The following is a 22,923-nucleotide window of genomic DNA, read 5'->3' as shown; positions in this document are numbered from 1 at the left end:
TCTTCTTCTTAAGAACCACTGGGCCAGGAAAGATGAAACTCATGTGGAATCATCCTCAGGTAGTGTAGATTCAAGTTTGTTCCAATCATGACCCCCGGGGCTAGGGTGGGGCCAAAATGGCCAACCAAAGTTTTACATAGGAATATATAGGAAAAATCTTTAAAAATCTTCTTCTTAAGAACCACTGGGCCAGGAAAAATGAAACTCATGAAGAATCATCCTCAGGTAGTGTAGATTCAAGTTTGTTCAAATCATGACCCCTGGGGCTAGGGTAGGGCCAAAATGGCCGACCAAAGTTTTACATAGGAATATATAGGAAAAATCTTTTAAAAATCTTCTTCTCAAGAACCACTGGAATTGGAAAAATGAAACTCATGTGGAATCATCCTCATGTAGTGTAGATTCAAGTTTGGTCAAATCATGACCCCCGGGGCTAGGGTGGGGCCAAAATGGCCAACCAAAGTTTTACATAAGAATATTTAAGAAAAATCTTTTTAAAAAATCTTCTTCTTAAGAATCATTGAGAAAGGAAATATGAAACTTAAATGAAATTATCCTCAGGTAGTGTAGATTCAAGTTTGTTCAAATCATGACCCCTGGGGCTAGGGTGGGGCCAAAATGGCTGACCAAAGTTTTGCATAGGAATGTATAGAAAATTTTTTTAAAAAATCTTCTTCTCAAGAACCTTTGGGCCAGGAAAGACGAAACTTATGTGGAATCATCCTCAGTTAGTGAAGATTCAAGCTTGTTCAAATCATTACCTCTGGGGCTAGTTTTGGGCCCAAAATGGCTGACCAAAGTTGTACACAAGGATATATAGGGAAACCTTTCAAAATCTTTTCAAGTACTTCAAAGCCATGATTAGTGATATTTTTCTATTTATATGGAATCATCCTCAGGTAGTGTAGATTGTACATTGTTCAAATCATGACACCCAGGAGGGTTAAAATTCAAGCCCCCCCCCCCCCCCCCAGTAAACTTTCAGTTTTGATCTGATATGTGCTTTTTCCTAGTAGATGTGCTCAGGTGAGCGATGTGGCCCTTGGGCCTCTTGTTTAATTTTGCAGGCATTTGTTTTGAAATTGATTTTGAGACATATTTTGGACATTTTAAGGCCTATGATCATCATACTTGGTCAGTTGATGCAACTTGGGTTCTTGAACAACGTCAGCTTAAAAGTAGGTCACCATGACCTACTTTTTGAATTTTATGGCTAATCTTTTCTAAAACATGTAATCCTATTAATTCAGACACTGAGAGGTTTAGTATCATCAAATCTTGTAAGTTAATGCATTTTGAGGCCTTAAGTGGGCCGAGTGAGTGGGGTTTTATGTACAGCTATTTATAAGAACCAGGCAGAAATGAAAAGAAGTGATTCATGATAGTGATAGATTTTTCAAAAACTATCATATTTACATTAAGATACATCAAACTAAATACTTAATCACAGTTATAAATGGATTTCATGCATAGTTGATTAAAAAATGAATTCAATATATACTGAAAAAGTCAACACTATCTATTGAAAGGTGTCTGTACGTGCAGGTGATTTTTTAAGAAGGCCCGCACTCTCCTTGAATGTGAATTATAAAATATTGAACATCTGGTATCAAAGAGTAAAAAACAATTAGAAGGGGAGGATTAAGAAATGTGTGTGATTTCATCTTCATTTTGGAAGTTTTGCCGGTTTTCATACATCCAAGGGGCATGTAAGTCTAAGATTTTTATTAGAAAAATATAATCCTAGGATGAAAAAAATAACTGCCTGCAATTTGCTTAATTTTATCTGACAAAAGCAAAATTTTATTTCCTAAACATGCTAAGAGTTTGAGTGTTTTGAAAAAGGCGAACTTGTTTAACAATAACATCAAAACTACTTAAATTCAGATAATTTTGGGGAAAAACATTTAATTTTGTACTGGAATTTGAACAGTAGCTCGCTGCTGTGGATTAGAGTATGATGAATATCTCTCCTTTCCGTCGATACTCCTTAGTACTGCAATATACAAAGTCGACTGGAAGAAAGCGCCTCGACCTCAGCATACATGAAGTCATAGCAAGAAGCAGTGAAAGCCACAGCAGAGATTGGATGGAGCATAATTTTTTCTATGTCTCGACGCCTCTATGGATGTCATACTAGATCAGGTATTTAATACATAACACAGACAAATGTCTAAACAAAGACAATATTGACTATTTTTTTCGAATTGAAAAAGGGAAAAGTCAAGAAAAATTGATAGCAAACATACAGGCTGACTGCTAGTAAAAGTTATCAGTCCTGCTAAAAATCTAACAGCCTGAGAAAATAATTGTCTTTTGTAAAATTGATTTTTGAAACTAGAGGTACTGTGAGCAATGAGCAAATGATATCCCCCCCCCCCCCGGCGAATCCGGGATGTTTCGCGCCAATTCTGGATTTTGGTGCGAAACATCTCCCCTCTTTTTTTTTAATATTTCATTTATTTTGTAATAAATTAAGATTATTTATTAAATCTTAGATATAAATATGTGTTGTATGCTCAAAATCATGACTTTATAATATGCGGTGCCACAGGTAACGGATCATAAATGTTAATATTGTGACCGATTGTTGAGTGTGTGTGTTCAACTATTTAATTGTAATTGGTTGGAGGTCAAAAGGTGAGAATTATTTCATTACAGCAATTATAAAGTCGTACAGCAATTATCTGCGTGAACTTGAAAACATATACCGTAATTTCGGGAATATAGGTCGATACTTTTTTTCTCAGAACCGCTGGGGTCGACCAATATTCAGAATTCGACCTATTTAAGGCTCAAGTTTATGAAAAATGCCCCCAAATCAGTAAAATTTACGCCAATTTCAAAGCAAATCTGTGCCACTTTCGTAACTTTTTTGATTATTTTCGCAAAAAAATTAATGCTCCAGTAAACAATAAAATATTTATTCTATAGCTTTCTTACAAAATAAGTTCCATTAATTATCTGTTGATGACAAAGGAAAACAACGTTGCTATATCTATTAAATAATTCCTCAACGTATTATCCATTAACATCATGCGGTATCCATCTTGTGAAGTTAGGAAGTTGCGATCGTGTACTAAAAGTAAAACCGCAACCGTATCAAAATTTAAAAATACGGAAAATTTTCACGATCACAACTGTTGTGTTTTTACCATTTATTAGTAGCGATAAATTGAAATAGTATATCAAATATTTTTTATTGTCTTATGTTTATTTAAATGTAAAACGAGTGAAATAATCAATTCAATTCCTAAATTTAATTTTAAAAAAAAGTCATTACTGTTTTGTTTTTTTTTAAATATTAATTAATTATTTACCGGTATACACAAATTGGCTTCTAACAGAATTTTAATTGTCTGACAGATAAAGGGATTTACCGTACACTGTGTACGCAAAGGTGTTTAACACCTGTGTTCACTGTTGGTTTAAATGCCTGCGGGGCATGATTAAGAAACCCACGTGCCATTATAGGGTATTAGTGTTACACATCATTGAACAAACAATGTCGTGAAATTCATGTTGAAAGTCAAATTGTGAATGTACTCTCAATTAAAATTTATAAATTAAACTTATAGAGTGTTAATATGATTTCAATTCTTTACTGTTGCTTGATATATACATTCAATGGTCATTTGCGTGTTTTAGCAAATCCCTGGAGAAGAAAAATAAAAATGGCGGACATCGAAGTAATTGTCGTCCACCGGTAATGTTTGAGTAAAATTTATTAGGAATGTGTCCAAGTTGATCTGAAATCGGAATTACTATTCTTTGGTCTCGGGTATCTCCCGATTTATAGCTGTAAAATAATAACGTATTTACGTGTTATTTATGCCTCTGATTTAACAACAGTGTGAAACTACGGAGGCATTGAACAGGCAAGTTGGAGAAAAAGAAGTAGTTACGCAATTCAAAGAAGTTTTAACTACATTTTTTTTTACAAAACAGTATTTAATTGCTGTACTCATTAAAATACCTGTTTATTTTCTTGATACGTTCATGTCATGGAATAACCCCGATAATTTTAGGGGTTTACCTGTTCTGATACGTTGTATCTGCGTTAAAATCTTAAGAAAACGGGAAACAAAGCCTCGTCCTATATAGTAAGTTCGACCTATCTTAGGATTTTTCAAAATTTAAGGCTGAAAATGAGCCTTTCGACCTATATACCCCATCGACCTATATTCCCGAAATTACGGTAATTTGTGTTATTGAGAACATGTGTATAGAATAATTCACCAGGAAGTTTTATTGTCAAATTTAATGAGCTAAACATATTTTCTTAGTCGATAAACTAGGCTTTATAAATGGCCAATTGTTTTTTCTTTCATCTCTATATTTCTTTACATCAATATTAATTTACAATAAGTGAACCATCTTTTTTTTAAGTCATTCAATTATAGTTAAAAAAAAGGGGGGGGAGAGTAGCTATGAGACCACTGCCTCATTAGATTTTCAGCACCATCCTCTTCCTACATTAATTTAATACATCATAGGAGTCAGAAAATAATTTATTTCATTCAAAAACCTAATTGTTTCATTTAAACAAATCAATAAAGTATTGTGCATGTACTTTCATGTCAGTTTCAAAATTCATGAGATCAGGCTCTATAGTTTTAAAACCGAAATTAAAGTATTTTTGTGGGAAACTATTAAAATATACATGGACCAAAAAAAGGGGGGGGGGGGGGCAGACAAACATTGCGCACATATAGTAACATAGAAATGCTGAAATAAAATTTGAAAGAATTTATGCTTATGCAGAAGGGATATTTGATTTATACAATCTAGAAAAATATTTTTTTAATACATCTTAAATTATGTTTATTACATACATGCCAACTTTTGAAAATTTTCTTGGGGGAGATTGCGCGTAACGACATTTTTTGAAGTTCCTAATTCGCGGCGTTTTGTCGTGAAATAACTTTTTGTAGGTTGTATTTTTTTCTAAATTATCAATCTACTACCTTAATTATATCATATATTATTACTACTTCAAAAAGTGTTTTCTTCTCTATCAATTAACTAAAACAAAAGCACAAATACTATATCATTTGAAATTTTTAAAAAAAGACAATTTTATTCAAAATTATTTAATATGTTAATATTAAGATAAATATACATGTACCCCCCTGTCTTAAAGAATGTGATACACAAAGTTAACATATTACTACATGAATAAGGATGTTAAACTTTACAAATAAGCTGAACTGTTCATTGTCTGTTGGTAAATTACAAAGTTTATAAGGCTACTGTTATACAAAATATTGTTAAATTATTTTTTTCTTAATCAAAGGGAATAATAAGAAGTCATTTTTAACTTTTCAATCAACATGATCAAAGTCTGCAAAAGGCATGGTCTTTTCCTTTCTTTCTTTTTTTTTAATCACTCTGGGCAGTCCTTATATGGTTTTTACTTGCATGCACATTTTTTCCATGTTGGATTTTGGCAGTGTCTTTTCCATGAAGTAGATTATAATTTATTGAGGAATGCAATATTCCAAAACTTGAAGTTGAACACCTTTTATGAACAATTTATACGTATATATTGTCGAAGTCTGTAGTAAAGTGTGAACTCTCACAAGTTTGTCAGTTTGTATCCAGTGTCTTGTGTATTTCTAAAATTTCCACATCTGGCATAATTGTCTCGGTTAAAATACACTGTTAATGAGGCTCAGGAGCAATTAAAACCACTGTAATGACTGGTGGCACAGTTGACACCTTGTTGATTACCTGTTATCAGCGGCAATAAACAGATATCCTACCGATAAACATTGAAACAGCCATGTTTTCTGCACACGGAAATACTGTATTATTCAAAGCGAATCGGTAAAAAATCCGGATTTTCGAAATATCGGTAGAAATGGGAGAAAAAAAATTAATCGGTAGACAAGCGGTAGACAGGGTTAAAAATCGGTAGACTCCCGAAAAAATCGGGAAAGTTGGCATGTATGTTATTAATTTCCTTAACCTTAAACTTAGGAACTGCAGCCATGACATAAAGTAAGACAACACAATGTTAAGTTTGGGCAGACATAACCATGATTTATTTGTTATGCAATGAAATATAAAATACATTAGACATGTAAATGATAATAATCAGTTGAATGAAATCATGGTTAACCTCTAACTAAGATCTACACAGACTCACACTCTTTACTCTCGTACAAAAAAAAAAAAAAAAAAAAAAAAAAAAAATTTCGTGACCTTTCCCCTTTGCCAGTTCTCAGAAAAGTGACGCTTTCCTGGAAAGTTGCAGATAGTTATTATGAAATTACATCTTTTGATTGGCTAATTAATTTGTTTTTATTTAAAAATAACTCAATCAGGGCTCTGATTGGTTAAAAAGGTCCCTGTCGCCAGGGGGCGCCTGGTACTTGACCAGTGGCAATATTGCCTAGAGGGTCTCCCTCTATTGTTTTAATTTACGTAAGTAGATGAATGCCCCCTAGGGGGTACCCCTCAATTGCTAAAAGCCCCGGACTAATTGACCATTAATTAAAACCAAAATGGCGTCAATATAAACAATAAAAATAACACAAATAGAGACGTACAAACACATGAAGTTATGAATACATATAATAGTCATGGACATAACACTACAGAAACATATAACACAAAAAGAGACTGTTACATGAGTGTAAAGTGCCTTAGATAAACGAAGCATGAAAAGTATGTGTTACATAACATGAGAAGGCACGTTACATAAATTAATAACAATTAAACACTGTTTAATATTATATTAATTTCCTTAACCTTAAACTTAGGAACTGCAGCCATGACATAAAGTAAGACAACACAATGTTAAGTTTGGGCAGACATAAACATGATTGAAAAGTATGTGTTACATAACATGAGAAGGCACGTTACATAAATTAATAACAATTAAACACTGTTTAATATTATATTAATTTCCTTAACCTTAAACTTAGGAACTGCAGCCATGACATAAAGTAAGACAACACAATGTTAAGTTTGGGCAGACATAACCATGATTTATTTGTTATGCAATGAAATATAAAATACATTAGACATGTAAGTGATAATAATCAGTTGAATGAAATCATGGTTAACATCCAAAAGCCCAAACGGAGTAGGGTGTAGGGGAAAAAGAAATAAAAACAATAAAATTAAAATAGAATAAATAAAAAAAAAAAAATAAATAAAAATCTTTCACACAACATGCACACCTATTCTAACAATTTAAACAAATAACAGCAAGTCAAGTGGTGGTAGTAACAATTACAAACAGTGATATTGCACATGATGTTTGTTATAATTGTATAGTCAGGAATATGTAGGGTCATCACATCCAGCGTGAACATCTTTTCGACAGTTTGTGTGCTGCAGACTCGACGCATCGGTGATCTAATAGGAGGAAGCACCACCAAGAATGAGTACGGTAATTGAAGAGCTGTACATTAGCTCATGAAATAGTCTCACCACAGCTTGAGCGAAATTCGCATCGAGTGTCTTAGAATAGGTGAACTCTCCGAGTAAGCACAAGGTAGGATAGCACAGGGAATAGTTAGTCGCACATGGCGGCGTGGATGAAGGAATGTGAATCCTGTGAAGGCCAACCCACAAAAGCACCTGCCACAAGCAACTTAACTAAGCATAACACATATATATCAAATATCAAAAATATGTACATAGATCAATATACCAAAAAGGTATGCTCACATGGCAGGTTAGTTTGGGTATTTTCGTTGGAATTCTGAACCTAACCTGGCAGCTACCTGACACCGAAATGAAAGAGATGGGTCCAAATATGAACGATAGGCATCTGATCGCCAGTCTCCTTGGGACTGAATTAACTCGGGTGGTAAACCACACTCTAATGCAAAGGATGCCCCTCCCCTACGGAAACTGTGCCCTGAGAATTTATCAGGGTTAATATCCATCTTTGATAAAACATGTTTTAGTTTTCGTAGAAAGGTTGAATATGATAATAAATGCCACTGAGACCCCACTAAATAGGTAAAGGCTGGCTGATGGGTCTGAGCAGATGGAAAGAGGCTAAAGGTAAGCTTTAACATACAACTCGGGCAAAAAGGGGACTTTGGGATATGGGGCAAGGGTACTTGCAGTGACCTTTGAGAGTATTGAATGGTTTTTGACCAGAGCACTGTTATCACTGCTCCATTAGAGCTGAAGGTAATATCAGACCTTGACAAATGTTTGTTAGGGTCAAATTTGTCCCAAGTTGGGGCAAGTAAGTTAGATTTCCTAAAAAAGGAGAAAAATGCTACTAAGCAGGCTGACCAGAAGGTGAGATCCTCTGGGCTTTGCAGATTAATGAACTGAAACATTCTATATAAAATGTCAGGGGTGATGGGCAGCTTAGGATTGGATTTTGCACCTAGGAGGCGTTTAACTCCTTTAAGGAGATTAGTAATTTGCAAGGATTCTAAAGGATTTGGGTGACCTGCTTCTAGGTGCAGTATGCATACGATTGACAAATAATTACGAATCGAAAAAAAAGATAACCTAAACGACAGAAAGGCTATGAATCTGCACAAATTATCAGGTGATATTGGCACCAGGGCAATGCCCAGGGAATTACAGAACAACAAGTAAGACTGAAGGTAAGACCCGTATGTCCTCTTGGTAGAATCAGCCAGGATGTTGCATCTAAGCAACCGCACTCTTGCATCTAGGGAAGTGGTTGAAGGCTGGTGTGTGCCTGTCAAAAAGACAAGAAAAGGTGGGCTTAGAAATATGTGAATACCAGGTACTCACATCCACGTATCCTGTGCGAGGATGTGCAATGGAATCTAAGAAGGTGGTAAAATTTTGCTTCTCATGGAGGCGAGAAATAAAATCTGCCTTACAATTAAGCTTACCAGGTACATGTTTGGCAGTAAATCTGAAATTGTAAGTGGCTGAGAGCCAAAACAAACTGCGGAAACATTGCATGAGAGCAGAATTTTTTGACATGCATTTATTAATACTGGCCACTGTGGCTGAGTTGTCAGAAAACATAGTAACCCTATGGTGGGCCCAGAGTGGGGCCCAGCGATGAGCCACGATAACAACAGCCAAGATTTCTTTTTCATTGATATGCATATTGGTTGCAGAAGGTAAATCTAATTCCCAATTGCAATAGAACCAGTCGTGGTTCCATGAACCCCCTGCACCCAGTGTGCAGGCATCAGTGTAAACTGATGTAATTGGCTTAGTATGGAGAAGCAGGGACTTCCCATTGAAAGTTTGAAGGAATTGGCTCCACCAGGAAATATCCTGGAAGATCTCACCTGACAAGCGAATCTTGTGAGATTTGTGCTTGAGGCCGGTAAAGGCATTGATAATGCGGCGCAGGAACACTCTTCCACCGTATACCACTGATGCGGCCCAATTAAGTTTCCCAGCTAGGGATTGCAATTGGTGCTTTGAAGCACGTTTGCGCTCTGTAAAGAGATTTAGCTCATTGCGAAGCTCAGATAACTTGCCCGCGGGCAGCCTAAGTTCCATATGTACACTACTAATTTCTATGCCTAGAAAAACTAATACTTGAGAGGGGTCAACTACTTTTTTCCAGTTTATATAAAAACCTAGTTTCCTAAGGAGATGTATTAACGTTGACAGAGCTTGTGCGCAGTCTTGTTTAGACTTCTCACAAATGAAGAAATCATCTAGATAAGCTACAATAATGTAAACCCTACGGGCCATCATTCTGCGAACTGCTTGGGAAAGTCTATGAAAAATACCAGGGGATTCTTTGGATCCAAATGGGAGTTTAGTGTCATAAAAATAAGAAAATTTGCCTGCAAAGGGCCATTTAAAACCTGTAACTTTTTGACTTTCTGCACTAATAGGAACTGATCTGTAAGCCGATTTTAAATCTACTTTGGCCATGTAACAGCCCTGTCTGACTAATTTAGTTGCATCATCTAACGACTGGTATTTGAATTTATAATCGTTTGACACATAATCATTGACTGCAGCACCTTTGGGGCGGCTACAGTCATGTATTATGCGAACGCCCCCATCTGATTTAGGAATAATGCCCATTGGACTAATTAATAGGGGGGGGGGTTTGGTGCATGAACATAGTTTCCTTCGCTAATTTCATCTAAAATCTGGGCGGTGGCTTTTGAAAATAATTCTGAGTGAGGGGAGGCTGAAGGGTGATTATCCATTTCAACTGACTGGGGGGACAGGGAGGGATCTATGATATGAAAGCCATTTTTGATACCTTGAAGAATGAAAGATTTATCTGGATCATATTTGAGTTCATCTTCCCAAGCAGACAGGATGAGACCTGAAGGTTTTAACCGTTTTTTGAAGCAGTATGATCAGCGGAAGAGTGTTTCTTGGCACAGCCCGGAATTGCGCACACATGTGAAAATCTACATTGTTTAGAGTAACAACCTTTCCTCGTGTTGTACCGCTTGCAAATTTCTGAACCCTGGGGTGTATGGGAAGCCCTAGGGGGAAATTGACCACTTGGTATAGGTCGTACAGACTTTGTGGGATTTGGCTGGGCTGATTGAACCCTAGGTTTTAAATAAACCGTTTGGATATGGGGGATGTCTGTGCCCCACCTAAATTTGTGCAGGTTCTGAAGCTTTCTGTATTCTCTGTCATAGAAAAACACAGACTTAATTTCGTACGACGCCAGAAGTTGGTACACCCTGGTGGTATACGATAAGTAATCTAGCATATGATTTGGCGATAAGGCATTTTCCTGCAATAATTTTTGCAGGATTGCTAAGTTGGCTACTGACCATTGGGACAGAGAAATGTTTTCCAGCTTGGGTTTTGAGGGCCCTGACTTAAAAACTAACTGCCCATCTTCATTGTTGGACAAAACTCTTTCAGATTGTGAGGCAGCAGCCAGATTAACAAAATCTACAATATCATGATATTGGCTTGATGTAGGGGCAGAAAGGGATTTAAGATAAATCTGAGGGTCCTGCCATGAGAACATACCTGGTTGGTCCAGTGTTGGGGCAGTGTTGATTGTGGGCTGGCTGGATCCTTGGGCTGATTGAAGTTGGCCTAACATCTCGGAGATGAATTTATCACTCGATTGTCCTTGCACTTGCTCTGTTGGTAACGGTGTCCCAGGCGAGGGATCAGCATGAACTTCCACTGGGGCCTCCGATGTTGTTGCACTTGGCTCTTGTCTACTGGTTTCCGCCGCTGCTAGGCCTCGCGGAAACGTCTGCCTTATAGAATGTAGGAGCAGGCGTTTTTGTCCCACAGGAATGGTTGAGGGCAGATCGTTTTCGACTAGTAATGAGAGCGCCTCCATGCTGTCATACCCCAGCTCAATAAGTAAACTTGCTGTGCGGGGTGAAAGTTTCTTCCGGTCGGCCCACTTAGTCACAGCGGCTTCACCGACTGTCATTTCTATTTCGTTGTCGGATAACATGATTAGATATAACAATAAACAAATGTACAATCACATACGTAGAAAATTCAGGCTAGTATTCACTGGGAACGCTGGTCACGCACACGGCAAGCAGGCACGGGAGCGAAATCCTGAGGGTAACAGAAAATACATCCATTACAGAATGCGGAACAGTCCATTGTTACCAGAAACAGCGCATCGGTAAGAACGTGATTGGCCTCCTGAATGATTTCGAAAAGTCTCTCAACTTCCTCGTCGCACATAACATACCAGGCTGGGATGCCGAAGAACGAGCGAACGTAAAGTCTCTGCGCCATGTTGAAAGAATTAGCTCTAAACAGGAAGCACGTGAATTTCGTCAGATGTAAAATTAGAGCAAAGCGGAAATTGAGAAAAAAAAATTTCGTGACCTTTCCCCTTTGCCAGTTCTCAGAAAAGTGACGCTTTCCTGGAAAGTTGCAGATAGTTATTATGAAATTACGTCTTTTGATTGGCTAATTAATTTGTTTTTATTTAAAAATAACTCAATCAGGGCTCTGATTGGTTAAAAAGGTCCCTGTCGCCAGGGGGCGCCTGGTACTTGACCAGTGGCAATATTCCCTAGAGGGTCTCCCTCTATTGTTTTAATTTACGTAAGTAGATGAATGCCCCCTAGGGGGTACCCCTCAATTGCTAAAAGCCCCGGACTAATTGACCATTAATTAAAACCAAAATGGCGTCAATATAAACAATAAAAATAACACAAATAGAGACGTACAAACACATGAAGTTATGAATACATATAATAGTCATGGACATAACACTACAGAAACATATAACACAAAAAGAGACTGTTACATGAGTGTAAAGTGCCTTAGATAAACGAAGCATGAAAAGTATGTGTTACATAACATGAGAAGGCACGTTACATAAATTAATAACAATTAAACACTGTTTAATATTATATTAATTTCCTTAACCTTAAACTTAGGAACTGCAGCCATGACATAAAGTAAGACAACACAATGTTAAGTTTGGGCAGACATAAACATGATTGAAAAGTATGTGTTACATAACATGAGAAGGCACGTTACATAAATTAATAACAATTAAACACTGTTTAATATTATATTATATCTGAATACTTAACACGACATCTATTCATCTAAAAATTATTATAAAAACATTGTTCGTGAATTTCTACTCAACAACATTATTGTCGGTGAATTGTCTATTCGGCGACTTTCACTTTTGTCAGTGACCTGTCTTTCGGTGAGTTGTCTGGCACCGATCTAGATCACCAACTTTTTTTTATATAGGTGCATAGACACAGATCTGAAGTTAATATATTCTTAAATATTCAAAAATGAAGTTTCAATGAGTTTGCATGAAATAATATTTTTCATTTATTTTTATTTGAAATGCTGTTAAGTCTCCAAATTTTATTTGATAGGTTCCCCAAGCCGGCTTAATTAGATGGCGGTATGCTAAAGTAACTTCTATAAACATAATTATCAGAGTGTAAAAATAATATACAACTAGAAACTCTTGTTGCTACAGCAACAAATAAGGTCTTCCGTTTCCTCTATTAATCTGTATGCAGGATGTTTTTTTTCTGTTTTAAAAAAGACAGATATATATTAAAAAAATAATAGGCAAAATGCAAAAAATAAAAAAAACTAGTAAACTAATTGTTCAGTGAACAGTTATCGGCCTTTCCACCTTTTTAAACATTTCAATATCATTTGGGCTGAAAAAAGTAGGAAAAAAGCAAGAAAATAAAAAAAAAACCCAGCAAAATTCTCATTTCTCTACTACGATTTTAGATCGGGCTCGCAGTTTGTATAATTTTACCCTAAACAGACTTCCTGGATTGTTTGTAGTCGACTCGGGGATAAGCACGAATTCTTTGATCACGCAAAGAGAGCACGTTAAAAACATTGTAACACTCTCCTATGTGTACATATGAGCTTGAATTAGATTGTTTTAAAGTTAAGAGGTAAGGGGTAGGGTCTGATTAAAATTATGATATACCTATTAATATGAATAACATGCATTTGATCTGCGCATCAAGACGGAAGCGTAAGTGAAAACGTTGTGAAATGTCCCATGTGTACCTGCATCATATGTGCATTATACATATATTAAAGAGATGTTTGAAAAATATCCGATTTGAGTTTTTTATGTTTGAAATGAATGGCGCTAAATTTTTTAAGAGCATGTGAGAAACATGAGCGAGAGATGCAAGGCAGTTTGTAATTATAGAAAAGGAAAACAGAGAATCGGGTTCGGATTTTAACATTCCTGACCGAAATAGGTATGGAATATGTGTGTGGATTAAATTCATTGTAAGTAGCATAAATAAAATTCCAAACATGTATTTCTAGATGGAAAACACAGGGAAGAAACGCGTATTGATTTTTATTATGCTGAAAGTCGCTATTTCTTATAAGATTGTGTTATTCTAGAAAAAAAAAATCAAATTTCAAATGAAATCAAGATTCATTCAATTAATATTAAATCTAAATAAAATTGAAATAAATTCCACATACCAAAGAAAGCTAGAATACTTGGTATTAAAATGTCGTATTAGAGCAGGAGAATCGAATGATATTAACAACAAATGAAGAAATAGCCAATACAAGCTTTAATTCATTTTATGCCCATCAGAATTTAAATTTTAGACAGAAATCGGCAGTTTTTGCCGATAATCCGTAGAATTTCATTATACTCAAGAGACTCACCGTAAAACTCTTAGGGCACTTTCTTTAAGGTGTCTTCTACTCAAATCCTTAATCTTATGTCGATCTGTGGTGTCTTTTCAGAGGTAGAAGTTTTTTTCTATGTTGCTATTGATTTTTTTTAAGGGACGGGAGGGGGGGGGGGGGTATTTTATAAGCATTTATTAAAATGAGAGTTGTTAATACCACCACATACTAAAGCTTGATTGTGACCTTTGGGTCAATGGGGTCAAAGGTCAAGGTCATTTATCAAAGGTCAAAGGTCAAGGTATCAGAGAGAGGAGAAGAGTCAGAGAGAGAGAGAGAGAGAGAGAGAGAGAGGTAAACTTGAGATTAACACTTGAAGCTGAATCTAGATAAAGGTAATAAATATTTCTTTATTACTTTTTGAGTAAGGGTCAAAGGTCTCATTTTGAGGACAAGAAATCACGTGACCTGAAGAAAGTAAATTTTAAAAGAAGATATTTGAGGTTACTCCAGACATTTGCAGTCTGAATAAAATGTCCCAAAATCATTTCCAATACTTTTTTTTATAAAAGATATTTATGGGATAGTACGATACTCAATTTATGCAGTTTTCTCTCATAATTGGAAGTCGTCGTTTTTGTTTCCATTGGGAAGAAAAGTTTAAAATTTTGATTTATTTGATAACTTCCTGTGATAACCGGAAGTGACGGCGGACGATCTTAAACTCAAAGGATATGTCTACTCACCAAGGTCTACCATCCCTATTAATTTGGTGTCTTAATCTCTTACCGTTAACGAGATCTTGCTATGATAACTTCTGATTTTGAGGACAGGAACTCACGCGACCGGAAGTGAATTTTACTGAGATATTAGACTTTACTGTAGACATTTGCAGTCTGAATAACATATCTAAAAATCATTACAAATACTTTAGCTATATAAAATTTTAAGGGAAAGAAAGATACTCAAATTATGTAGTTTTTCTCTTTTAACCGGAAGTTTTCATTTTTGTGTCCGTTGGGACTGACACATTTCGAAACTTCAAATAAGATGCTATAATGTGATGCAAAAAAAGTTTCATTAAAGAAAAGTTGATTTTTTCGATTTCTTTGATCACTTCCTATGACGACCGGAAGTGACGGCAGACAATCTTGCCCCAAATGGTTTTGCCTACTAATCAAGATCTATTACTCAAATAAGTTTGGTGTCTTAATCTTTTACTGTTTACGAGATCTTGCTATGATAACTTCTGATTTTGAGGACAGGAAATCATGCGACCGGAAGTGAATTTTACTGAGATATTATACATTACTGTAGACGTTTGCAGTCTGCATAACATATCCAAAAATCATTACAAATACTTTATCTATAAAAAGTATTTATGGGAAAGAAAAATACTCAAATTATGTAGTTTTTCTCATATAACCGGAAGTTGTCGTTGTTATTTCCGGTAAGACTAATATATTTTGAAACTACCGTAATTTCGGGAATATAGGTCGATGGGGTATATAGGTCGAAAGGCTCATTTTCAGCCTTAAATTTTGAAAAATCCTAAGATAGGTCGAACTTACTATATAGGACGAGGCTTTGTTTCCCGTTTTCTTAAGATTTTAACGCAGATACAACGTATCAGAACAGGTAAACCCCTAAAATTATCGGGGTTATTCCGTGACATGAACGTATCAAGAAAATAAACAGGTATTTTAATGAGTACAGCAATTAAATACTGTTTTGTAAAAAAAAAATGTAGTTAAAACTTCTTTGAATTGCGTAACTACTTATTTTTCTCCAACTTGCCTGTTCAATGCCTCCGTAGTTTCACACTGTTGTTAAATCAGAGGCATAAATAACACGTAAATACGTTATTATTTTACAGCTATAAATCGGGAGATACCCGAGACCAAAGAATAGTAATTCCGATTTCAGATCAACTTGGACACATTCCTAATAAATTTTACTCAAACATTACCGGTTGACGACAATTACTTCGATGTCCGCCATTTTTATTTTTCTTCTCCAGGGATTTGCTAAAACACGCAAATGACCATTGAATTTATATATCAAGCAACAGTAAAGAATTGAAATCATATTAACACTCTATAAGTTTAATTTATAAATTTTAATTGAGAGTACATTCACAATTTGACTTTCAACATGAATTTCACGACATTGTTTGTTCAATGATGTGTAACACTAATACCCTATAATGGCACGTGGGTTTCTTAATCATGCCCCGCAGGCATTTAAACCAACAGTGAACACAGGTGTTAAACACCTTTGCGTACACAGTGTACGGTAAATCCCTTTATCTGTCAGACAATTAAAATTCTGTTCGAAGCCAATTTGTGTATACCGGTAAATAATTAATTAATATTTTAAAAAAAACAAAACAGTAATGACTTTTTTTTAAAATTAAATTTAGGAATTGAATTGATTATTTCACTCGTTTTACATTTAAATAAACATAAGACAATAAAAAATATTTGATATACTATTTCAATTTATCGCTACTAATAAATGGTAAAAACACAACAGTTGTGATCGTGAAAATTTTCCGTATTTTAAATTTTGATACGGTTGCGGTTTTACTTTTAGTACACGATCGCAACTTCCTAACTTCACAAGATGGATACCGCATGATGTTAATGGATAATACGTTGAGGAATTATTTAATAGATATAGCAACGTTGTTTTCCTTTGTCATCAACAGATAATTAATGGAACTTATTTTGTAAGAAAGCTATAGAATAAATATTTTATTGTTTACTGGAGCATTAATTTTTTTGCGAAAATAATCAAAAAAGTTACGAAAGTGGCACAGATTTGCTTTGAAATTGGCGTAAATTTTACTGATTTGGGGGCATTTTTCGTAAACTTGAGCCTTAAATAGGTCGAATTCTGAATATTGGTCGACCCCAGCGGTTCTGAGAAAAAAAGTATCGACCTATATTCCCGAAATTACGGTACAAATAAAATGCTATAATGTGATGCAAAAAAAGTTTCATTAAAGAAAAGTTTAAATTTTCAATTTCTTAGATCACTTCATGTGACGACCGGAAGTGACGGCTGACGGTCTTATCCCAATTGAATTTGCCTACTTATCATGATCTACCACTTATTTAAGTTTGGTGTCTTAATCTCTTACTGTTTACGAGATCTAGCTATGATAACTTCTCATTTTGAGGACAGAAAAATCACGCGACCGGAAATGAATTTTACAAAGAAATTTGACGTTAATGTAGTCATTTGCAGTCTGAATAACATATCCAAAAATCATTACAAATACTTTATGTATGAAAAATATTTATAGGAAAGAAAAATACTGAAAATATGCAGTTTTTCTCTTATAACCGGAAGTTGTCGTTTTTTGTTTCCAGTGGGACTGCATGACATATTTCGAAACTACAAATAAGATACTATTTTGTGCTGCAAAACAAGTTTCTAAAAAGAAAAGTTGATTTTTTCAATTTCTTTGATCACTTCCTGTGACGACCGGAAGTGATGGCGAACTGTGCTAACCCAAATGGTTTTGCCTACTTATCAAGATCTATTACTCTTTGAAGTTTGGTGTCTCCATCTCTTACCGTTTCCGAGATCTCTTTGTGATAAGTTCTCATATTGAGGACAGAAAATCACGCGACCGGAAGTGAATTTAACAAAGATATTTGAGGTTACTGTAGACATAAGCAGTTTATATAACATATCTAAAAATCACTACAAATACTTTATATATTAAAAATATTTATGGGAAAGAAAAAATACTCAAATTATGTAGTTTTCTCTTATAACCGGAAGTTGTCACTTTAGTTTCCGAAGGGACTTATATATTTCAAAAATACAAATAAGATGTTATAATGTGATGCAAATAAAAGTTTCAAGAAAGAAAAGTTAAAAATTTTGATTTTTTGGATCACTTCCTTTGACGACCGGAAGTGACGGCTGACGATCTTATCCCAACTGAATTTGCTTACTTATCAAGATCTTCCACTTATATAAGTTTGGTGTCTTAAGGCCAAAGTTTTTTTTTCTCTTGGTTTACGATTCCGCCGACCCTATTTTTCCCTATTTACAAAAATAAAAATAATGTGTCTGACTCTCGAAACTGGACTCTTAATCCGAAATTTTCTCAACCAAACGACAGTTTTTAGAATTTACAACACATCTTAAACATTCAAATGACCTCCACAAATACAGATTTTCAAACCACATGTCGGAACAGCGCAAGGACCAACCTAGGGGGCGACTCACTTACAGACTGTATCTGTACTATTAATGACCAATGCATCGAATACTCCGTCGGAACTCCTCTAGATTTTATACTTCCGGGTATGAAAAAGTCCATCGTTACAAGTTATACACAACAAGACGCAAAACAACTGGACAGCTATCGATGTCATGCCCAAGATGTTGGAGAAGATTTTAGATCTTTTTATTGTCAAATAATTAATTCATGCTGTGAATACAGACATATTTTACTGTTAAATTGTGAAGTTATTAACTTCCTAAGAAGTCACACATCGGATCCGATAAACATAAGTAGTTCAATCAGCATGCAGATGTGCATCAAAACCTTTATTAAAAAATGAATTTTATATTGAAAACAAAGTTTGAAGAGAAATTAACAAAATTATGAGTATGCCAAAAGCCTGGCAATCTAATGAGAAGAGAAATTTTAGAAGTTTAAGGTTGTATTACTATATAAAAAATGAAAAAAAAAAATGTTTGATAAACAATTAATCTGATAAGAAACTTTTACATTTCAATTGTAGTACACATAGTTGTAAATTTTATGTAATGTCAATGTTGTTTTATTAATTTTTTTCTGTATATTTATATACCTTGTAATTTCGGGAAATATCTTTTAAGATTCTTTTTCTCTTATTAAATCATTTTAAATACAATGTTTATACAGAAAATTAATTGAAATGTTTGTAATCTATAAACAATGAAATAGTTTTATAACGATTTGTGTGTGCCAAGAAGTCTCCCTAAATTTCAAAACTTCTCCCTAACTTTCTTTGATGGAGAAATGTCTCCTTAAATTTCGGGTCTGGGTTAATTGGTCCCTGGACACACGTACCTTAAGGTAAAAGTTTGTTGTGAAAGCAGTCCATGACTTTCAGAGTTTCCAAAAACTTTTTCATACGTGGAAAGGTTGACCAGAGAATAGCAGATTCACTTAATTTTACCCATATTTGTCCCAGTGCAAACTCGGACTTGTAAGAAGAATGAAAACCATCAACAGTAACAGGGCATTTGGATACATTTCAATGCTACTCAAGAGAAAAATATGTCAAGGTTCCAAATTATTTTTATTTTTATTTTTCGACCGCCCAACGCATATTTTTGTGTCAAAAAATCGTAAACCAAAAAAAATAAAAACTTTGGCCTAATCTTTTACCGTTTACGAGATCTAGCTATGATAACTTCTCATTTTGAGGACAGGAACTCACGCGACCGGAAGTGAGTTTTGCAAAGATTCTTGACGTTACCGTAGATATTTGCAGTCTGAATAACATATCCAAAAATCATTACAAATACTTTATGTATAAGAAATATTTATGGGGTAGAAAAATACTGAAAATATGCAGTTTTTCTCTTATAACCGGAAGTTGTCGTTTTTGTTTCTGGTGGGACTGACATATTTCGAAACTACAAATAAGGTGCAATAAATTGATGCAAAAAAAGTTTCATAAAAGAAAAGTTGAAATTTTCGATTTCTTTGATCACTTCCTGTGACGACCGGAAGTGACGGATGACGATCTTACCCTAAATGGTTTTGTTTACTTATCATGATCTATTACTTATAAAAGTTTGGTGTCTTAATCTCTAACCATTTCTGAGATATGACTGGGACAAAACTTTTTTGAAAAAAGCGGAAATCGGACATATCTGACGACCGGAAGTGAATTTCGAAAAACTGAAAACTGCATCTAAAAGATATTTTTACTCTCTACCATCCCTGAAAATTTCATGAGAATCCGTCCAGTCATCTCTGAGAAATCGTCAAAACAAAAAGGAAAAAAAAAAAAAATAATAATAATAAAAAGAAAAAACAGTAGAATCTCTATAAGGTCTTCCGTCTGACACGGAAGACTTTAATTAGACTAATTACTTCAAATAAACTTGTACAATTAAAAATATAAACTAATATTCAGACTTCTACAAAATTTCGATACTTACATCAATATTCACAGATATTATAATTTATTATTTTTTAAATTCTTTTCATTCTTTTTCAAAACGAACGAAATAAATAACATACATTTCATGTTCTGGGAGCGAAACATCACGGGGCGAACCATCTCAGCGCGAAACTGAATTGGCGTGAAACATCGCGGTGCGAACCATGCATCGGCGCGAAACATCCCGTTACCCCCCGGCCTCCCATGTGAATATAATAGTGTCCATGTTTTGCTGTAGGAAAGTATTATATTAATAATGCCATACTTTCGTACAATACCACTATTTTTTTTTGCCTAATTTTACTCTTAAACACACGAAATCTCAGGAGCTTCTGGGGTTTTGCCCCCTGGACCCCCTTCATTCAAACTATGGTATGACTAACATATGACTGTACTTTGGACCCCCCCCCCTCTCCCCCCTTTTAATCACAAATCCTGTACTGCTCATGATACCATTAGTTGATTCAGAAGCGATTAATCAAATTAATAAATTTTAATTAATGAAAACTTTAAACAAGTCCAGCTGGACATCGATATGTGCAAACTGGTAAGCCCACAGCAGAATTTGTGCATCTTGGGCGGTCAGGCGCACTGTTATTTCAAACACTGTTTTCGGAATGGCCAATGGGTCCTTCTTAAAATAGTGAATATTTAATTAAGCCCTGAAAAACCCAGATGTTATATATGGCAAAACCATAATTACTATTTTTCTTATTCATTTAATCAAAATGTAAAATTGTGCCCTTTCAAACTGTATATTTTCAAACTTATATTTGTATGATATTCTTCAAACGCATTTCCTTTTATTTGAATTATAAATAAGGGTGGGGAGTCCTACAAAATTTAATTGACAAGCAAAACAACCAATAAAATACTGTTATGGTTTTATCAGTTGAAACGGGGGGAGGGGGTGTTAAAGCCATAAAACCCTATCCGAATAGGGGAGGGGGGGGCTTCCCAAATATTCCTACAAGCAAATATATACACACATAGAAAGAGAGAGATTTATAAATATGAGAACACATGCATGGGTTTCTGCCAATGTTTTGTCTAATTTAGGTTAAAAACTTAAAAAATAAAATTTGATCCTACAAAACTATATAACTCTTTTTCAATTTATAACTAATAGTATGAATTCATGATGATATCACAAGTACATGGGGGAGGGGGGAGGTAAATAAATATATATCATCAATAATTCAAAAGCTAAATTGTTACATAAATGTATGCATTCTCTTGTCAATTATAATGAATTTCATGATTTGTTATCATTTCAGATGCAATCTGAGCCTTGTTCTGAATTTCAAAATCCCCTTTGACACCACCTGCACAGCTGAGGTAATGTAAACTTAAAAATTGAGGACAACCATCACCAAGAAAAGATTATCAATTCAACTAACGTTAGTGTTATATATATACTTTATATTATTTATGTATCATTAGATAATTCGGTATTTTGTGTTGACAACTTGCATTTTCTAAAAAAATTATCATTATTAAGAACATTCCTTTTCGTTAATAGCAATCAAGGACCTTCTGACTAAGGGCTGATTTATAGTGAACACTGCCATTCAGAGACTTTGAAACAGTTATTTCTTCTGATCTTGATTATCTGAATTTTTTAGCTCACCTGAGTCGAAGGCTCAAGTGATCTTTTCTGATCAAAGTTTGTCTTTTGTCTGTCATTGTCATTCTTCAAGAGGAGAGAATTACAAAAGTAATAGCATTACTGATATCTTCTCAAGAACCAATTGGCCCAGGAAATATGAAACTTATGTGGAACCATTGTCGGGTAGTGTAGATTCAAATCATGAACCCCATTTGTAGGACAGGGCCACAACGGATGATCAGAATTTAACAGGAATATATAAAAAAAATATTTTAAAATCTTCTTCTCGGATACAGCAAGCATTGATTGGTAATATTTATATGAAAGGATTTTCAGGTGGTGTAGATTCAAGTTTGATCAAATCATGACCCTGGGGATAGGGTTGGACCACAAAGGCCAATCAAAGTTTTACATAAGAATATAGAGAAAAAATCCTTTAAAATATTCAGCCCTTCACCGGCAATGGTGACGTCTCCATATCGGTGAAATATTCTGGAGAGGGACGTTAAACAGTATACAATTAATCAATCAATCTGAAGAACAGAAAAGCCAGTAAGTTATATATATATACATATGGAAGCATTTTCTTGTAGTATAGATTTGTTCAAATCATGACCACCCACCCCCCCCCCCCACACCCCCCACACCCCCCACACCCCCCAGGTATAGGGTTGGGCCACAATAAAAGTGTTCAAACTTGTAAGGAAAAACTCACAATTAGTCAAAAATAAGTACCCTGTAAGCATCCTTAGTGTAGATTCAGTTATGTTCAATCATTAGTAACCTCTCTCTCTCTCTCTCCCTTTCAGGGAGAGGTCAGGACTACATATGCTTTGAAGCTCTTTAATACAAAACTGATTTTTGATTTTTATCCAAGCCAGGTAAGTGATGTGGCCCTGGGTCTCTTGTTAAATCATTTATCTGCACATATATATACAGTACAACTCGGTTATAACAAACTACACTACTGGATGAAAAAAGTGCTGAGAATCCCAAATTTTACTGATCAAGTTTGATAATTACTGATATGTTGCTGATAAATACTGATATTTACTGTTATTATTACTGTTGTTGCTGATATTT

The 22,923-nt window shown here is 34.9% G+C and overlaps 2 protein-coding genes and 1 long non-coding RNA gene across 4 annotated transcripts in view; 2 read left to right on the top strand and 1 right to left on the bottom strand.

The window, feature by feature from the left end:
* LOC134267681 (nephrin-like) overlaps nucleotides 1–22,923 on the top strand; it is a 128,338-nt gene that overhangs the window by 85,067 nt on the left and 20,348 nt on the right. The gene's annotated exons all lie outside the window — the stretch shown is intronic.
* LOC134267669 (uncharacterized) lies at nucleotides 1,878–21,967 on the top strand. Of its 2 annotated transcripts, none has more exons than XR_009992204.1 (3): nucleotides 1,878–2,145; nucleotides 21,509–21,569; nucleotides 21,754–21,967. It is a non-coding gene; the product is annotated as an uncharacterized LOC134267669 (long non-coding RNA). The 2 variants fall into 2 exon arrangements; XR_009992205.1 differs by having other exon boundaries at nucleotides 21,509–21,631.
* On the bottom strand, nucleotides 9,908–11,950 carry LOC134267691 (uncharacterized). The gene has a single exon (XM_062749913.1). It carries the CDS (start codon nucleotides 11,378–11,380, stop codon nucleotides 10,274–10,276), a length of 1,107 nt encoding a protein of 368 aa, XP_062605897.1. The 5' UTR covers nucleotides 11,381–11,950; the 3' UTR covers nucleotides 9,908–10,273.

This window comes from Saccostrea cucullata, unplaced genomic scaffold, assembly GCF_032062105.1.
Source record: "Saccostrea cucullata isolate Sc308-1 unplaced genomic scaffold, CSIRO_AGI_Scuc_v1 ctg1872, whole genome shotgun sequence".
Taxonomy (NCBI): domain Eukaryota; kingdom Metazoa; phylum Mollusca; class Bivalvia; order Ostreida; family Ostreidae; genus Saccostrea; species Saccostrea cuccullata.
Note: the sequence above shows the minus strand (reverse complement) of the source record. Positions and strands in the feature narration are given on the sequence as shown.

Bases quoted from the DNA above. Each gene is read 5' to 3' on its own strand.
- LOC134267691 (XM_062749913.1), bottom strand. From the start codon at position 11,380: ATGTTATCCGACAACGAAATAGAAATGACAGTCGGTGAAGCCGCTGTG.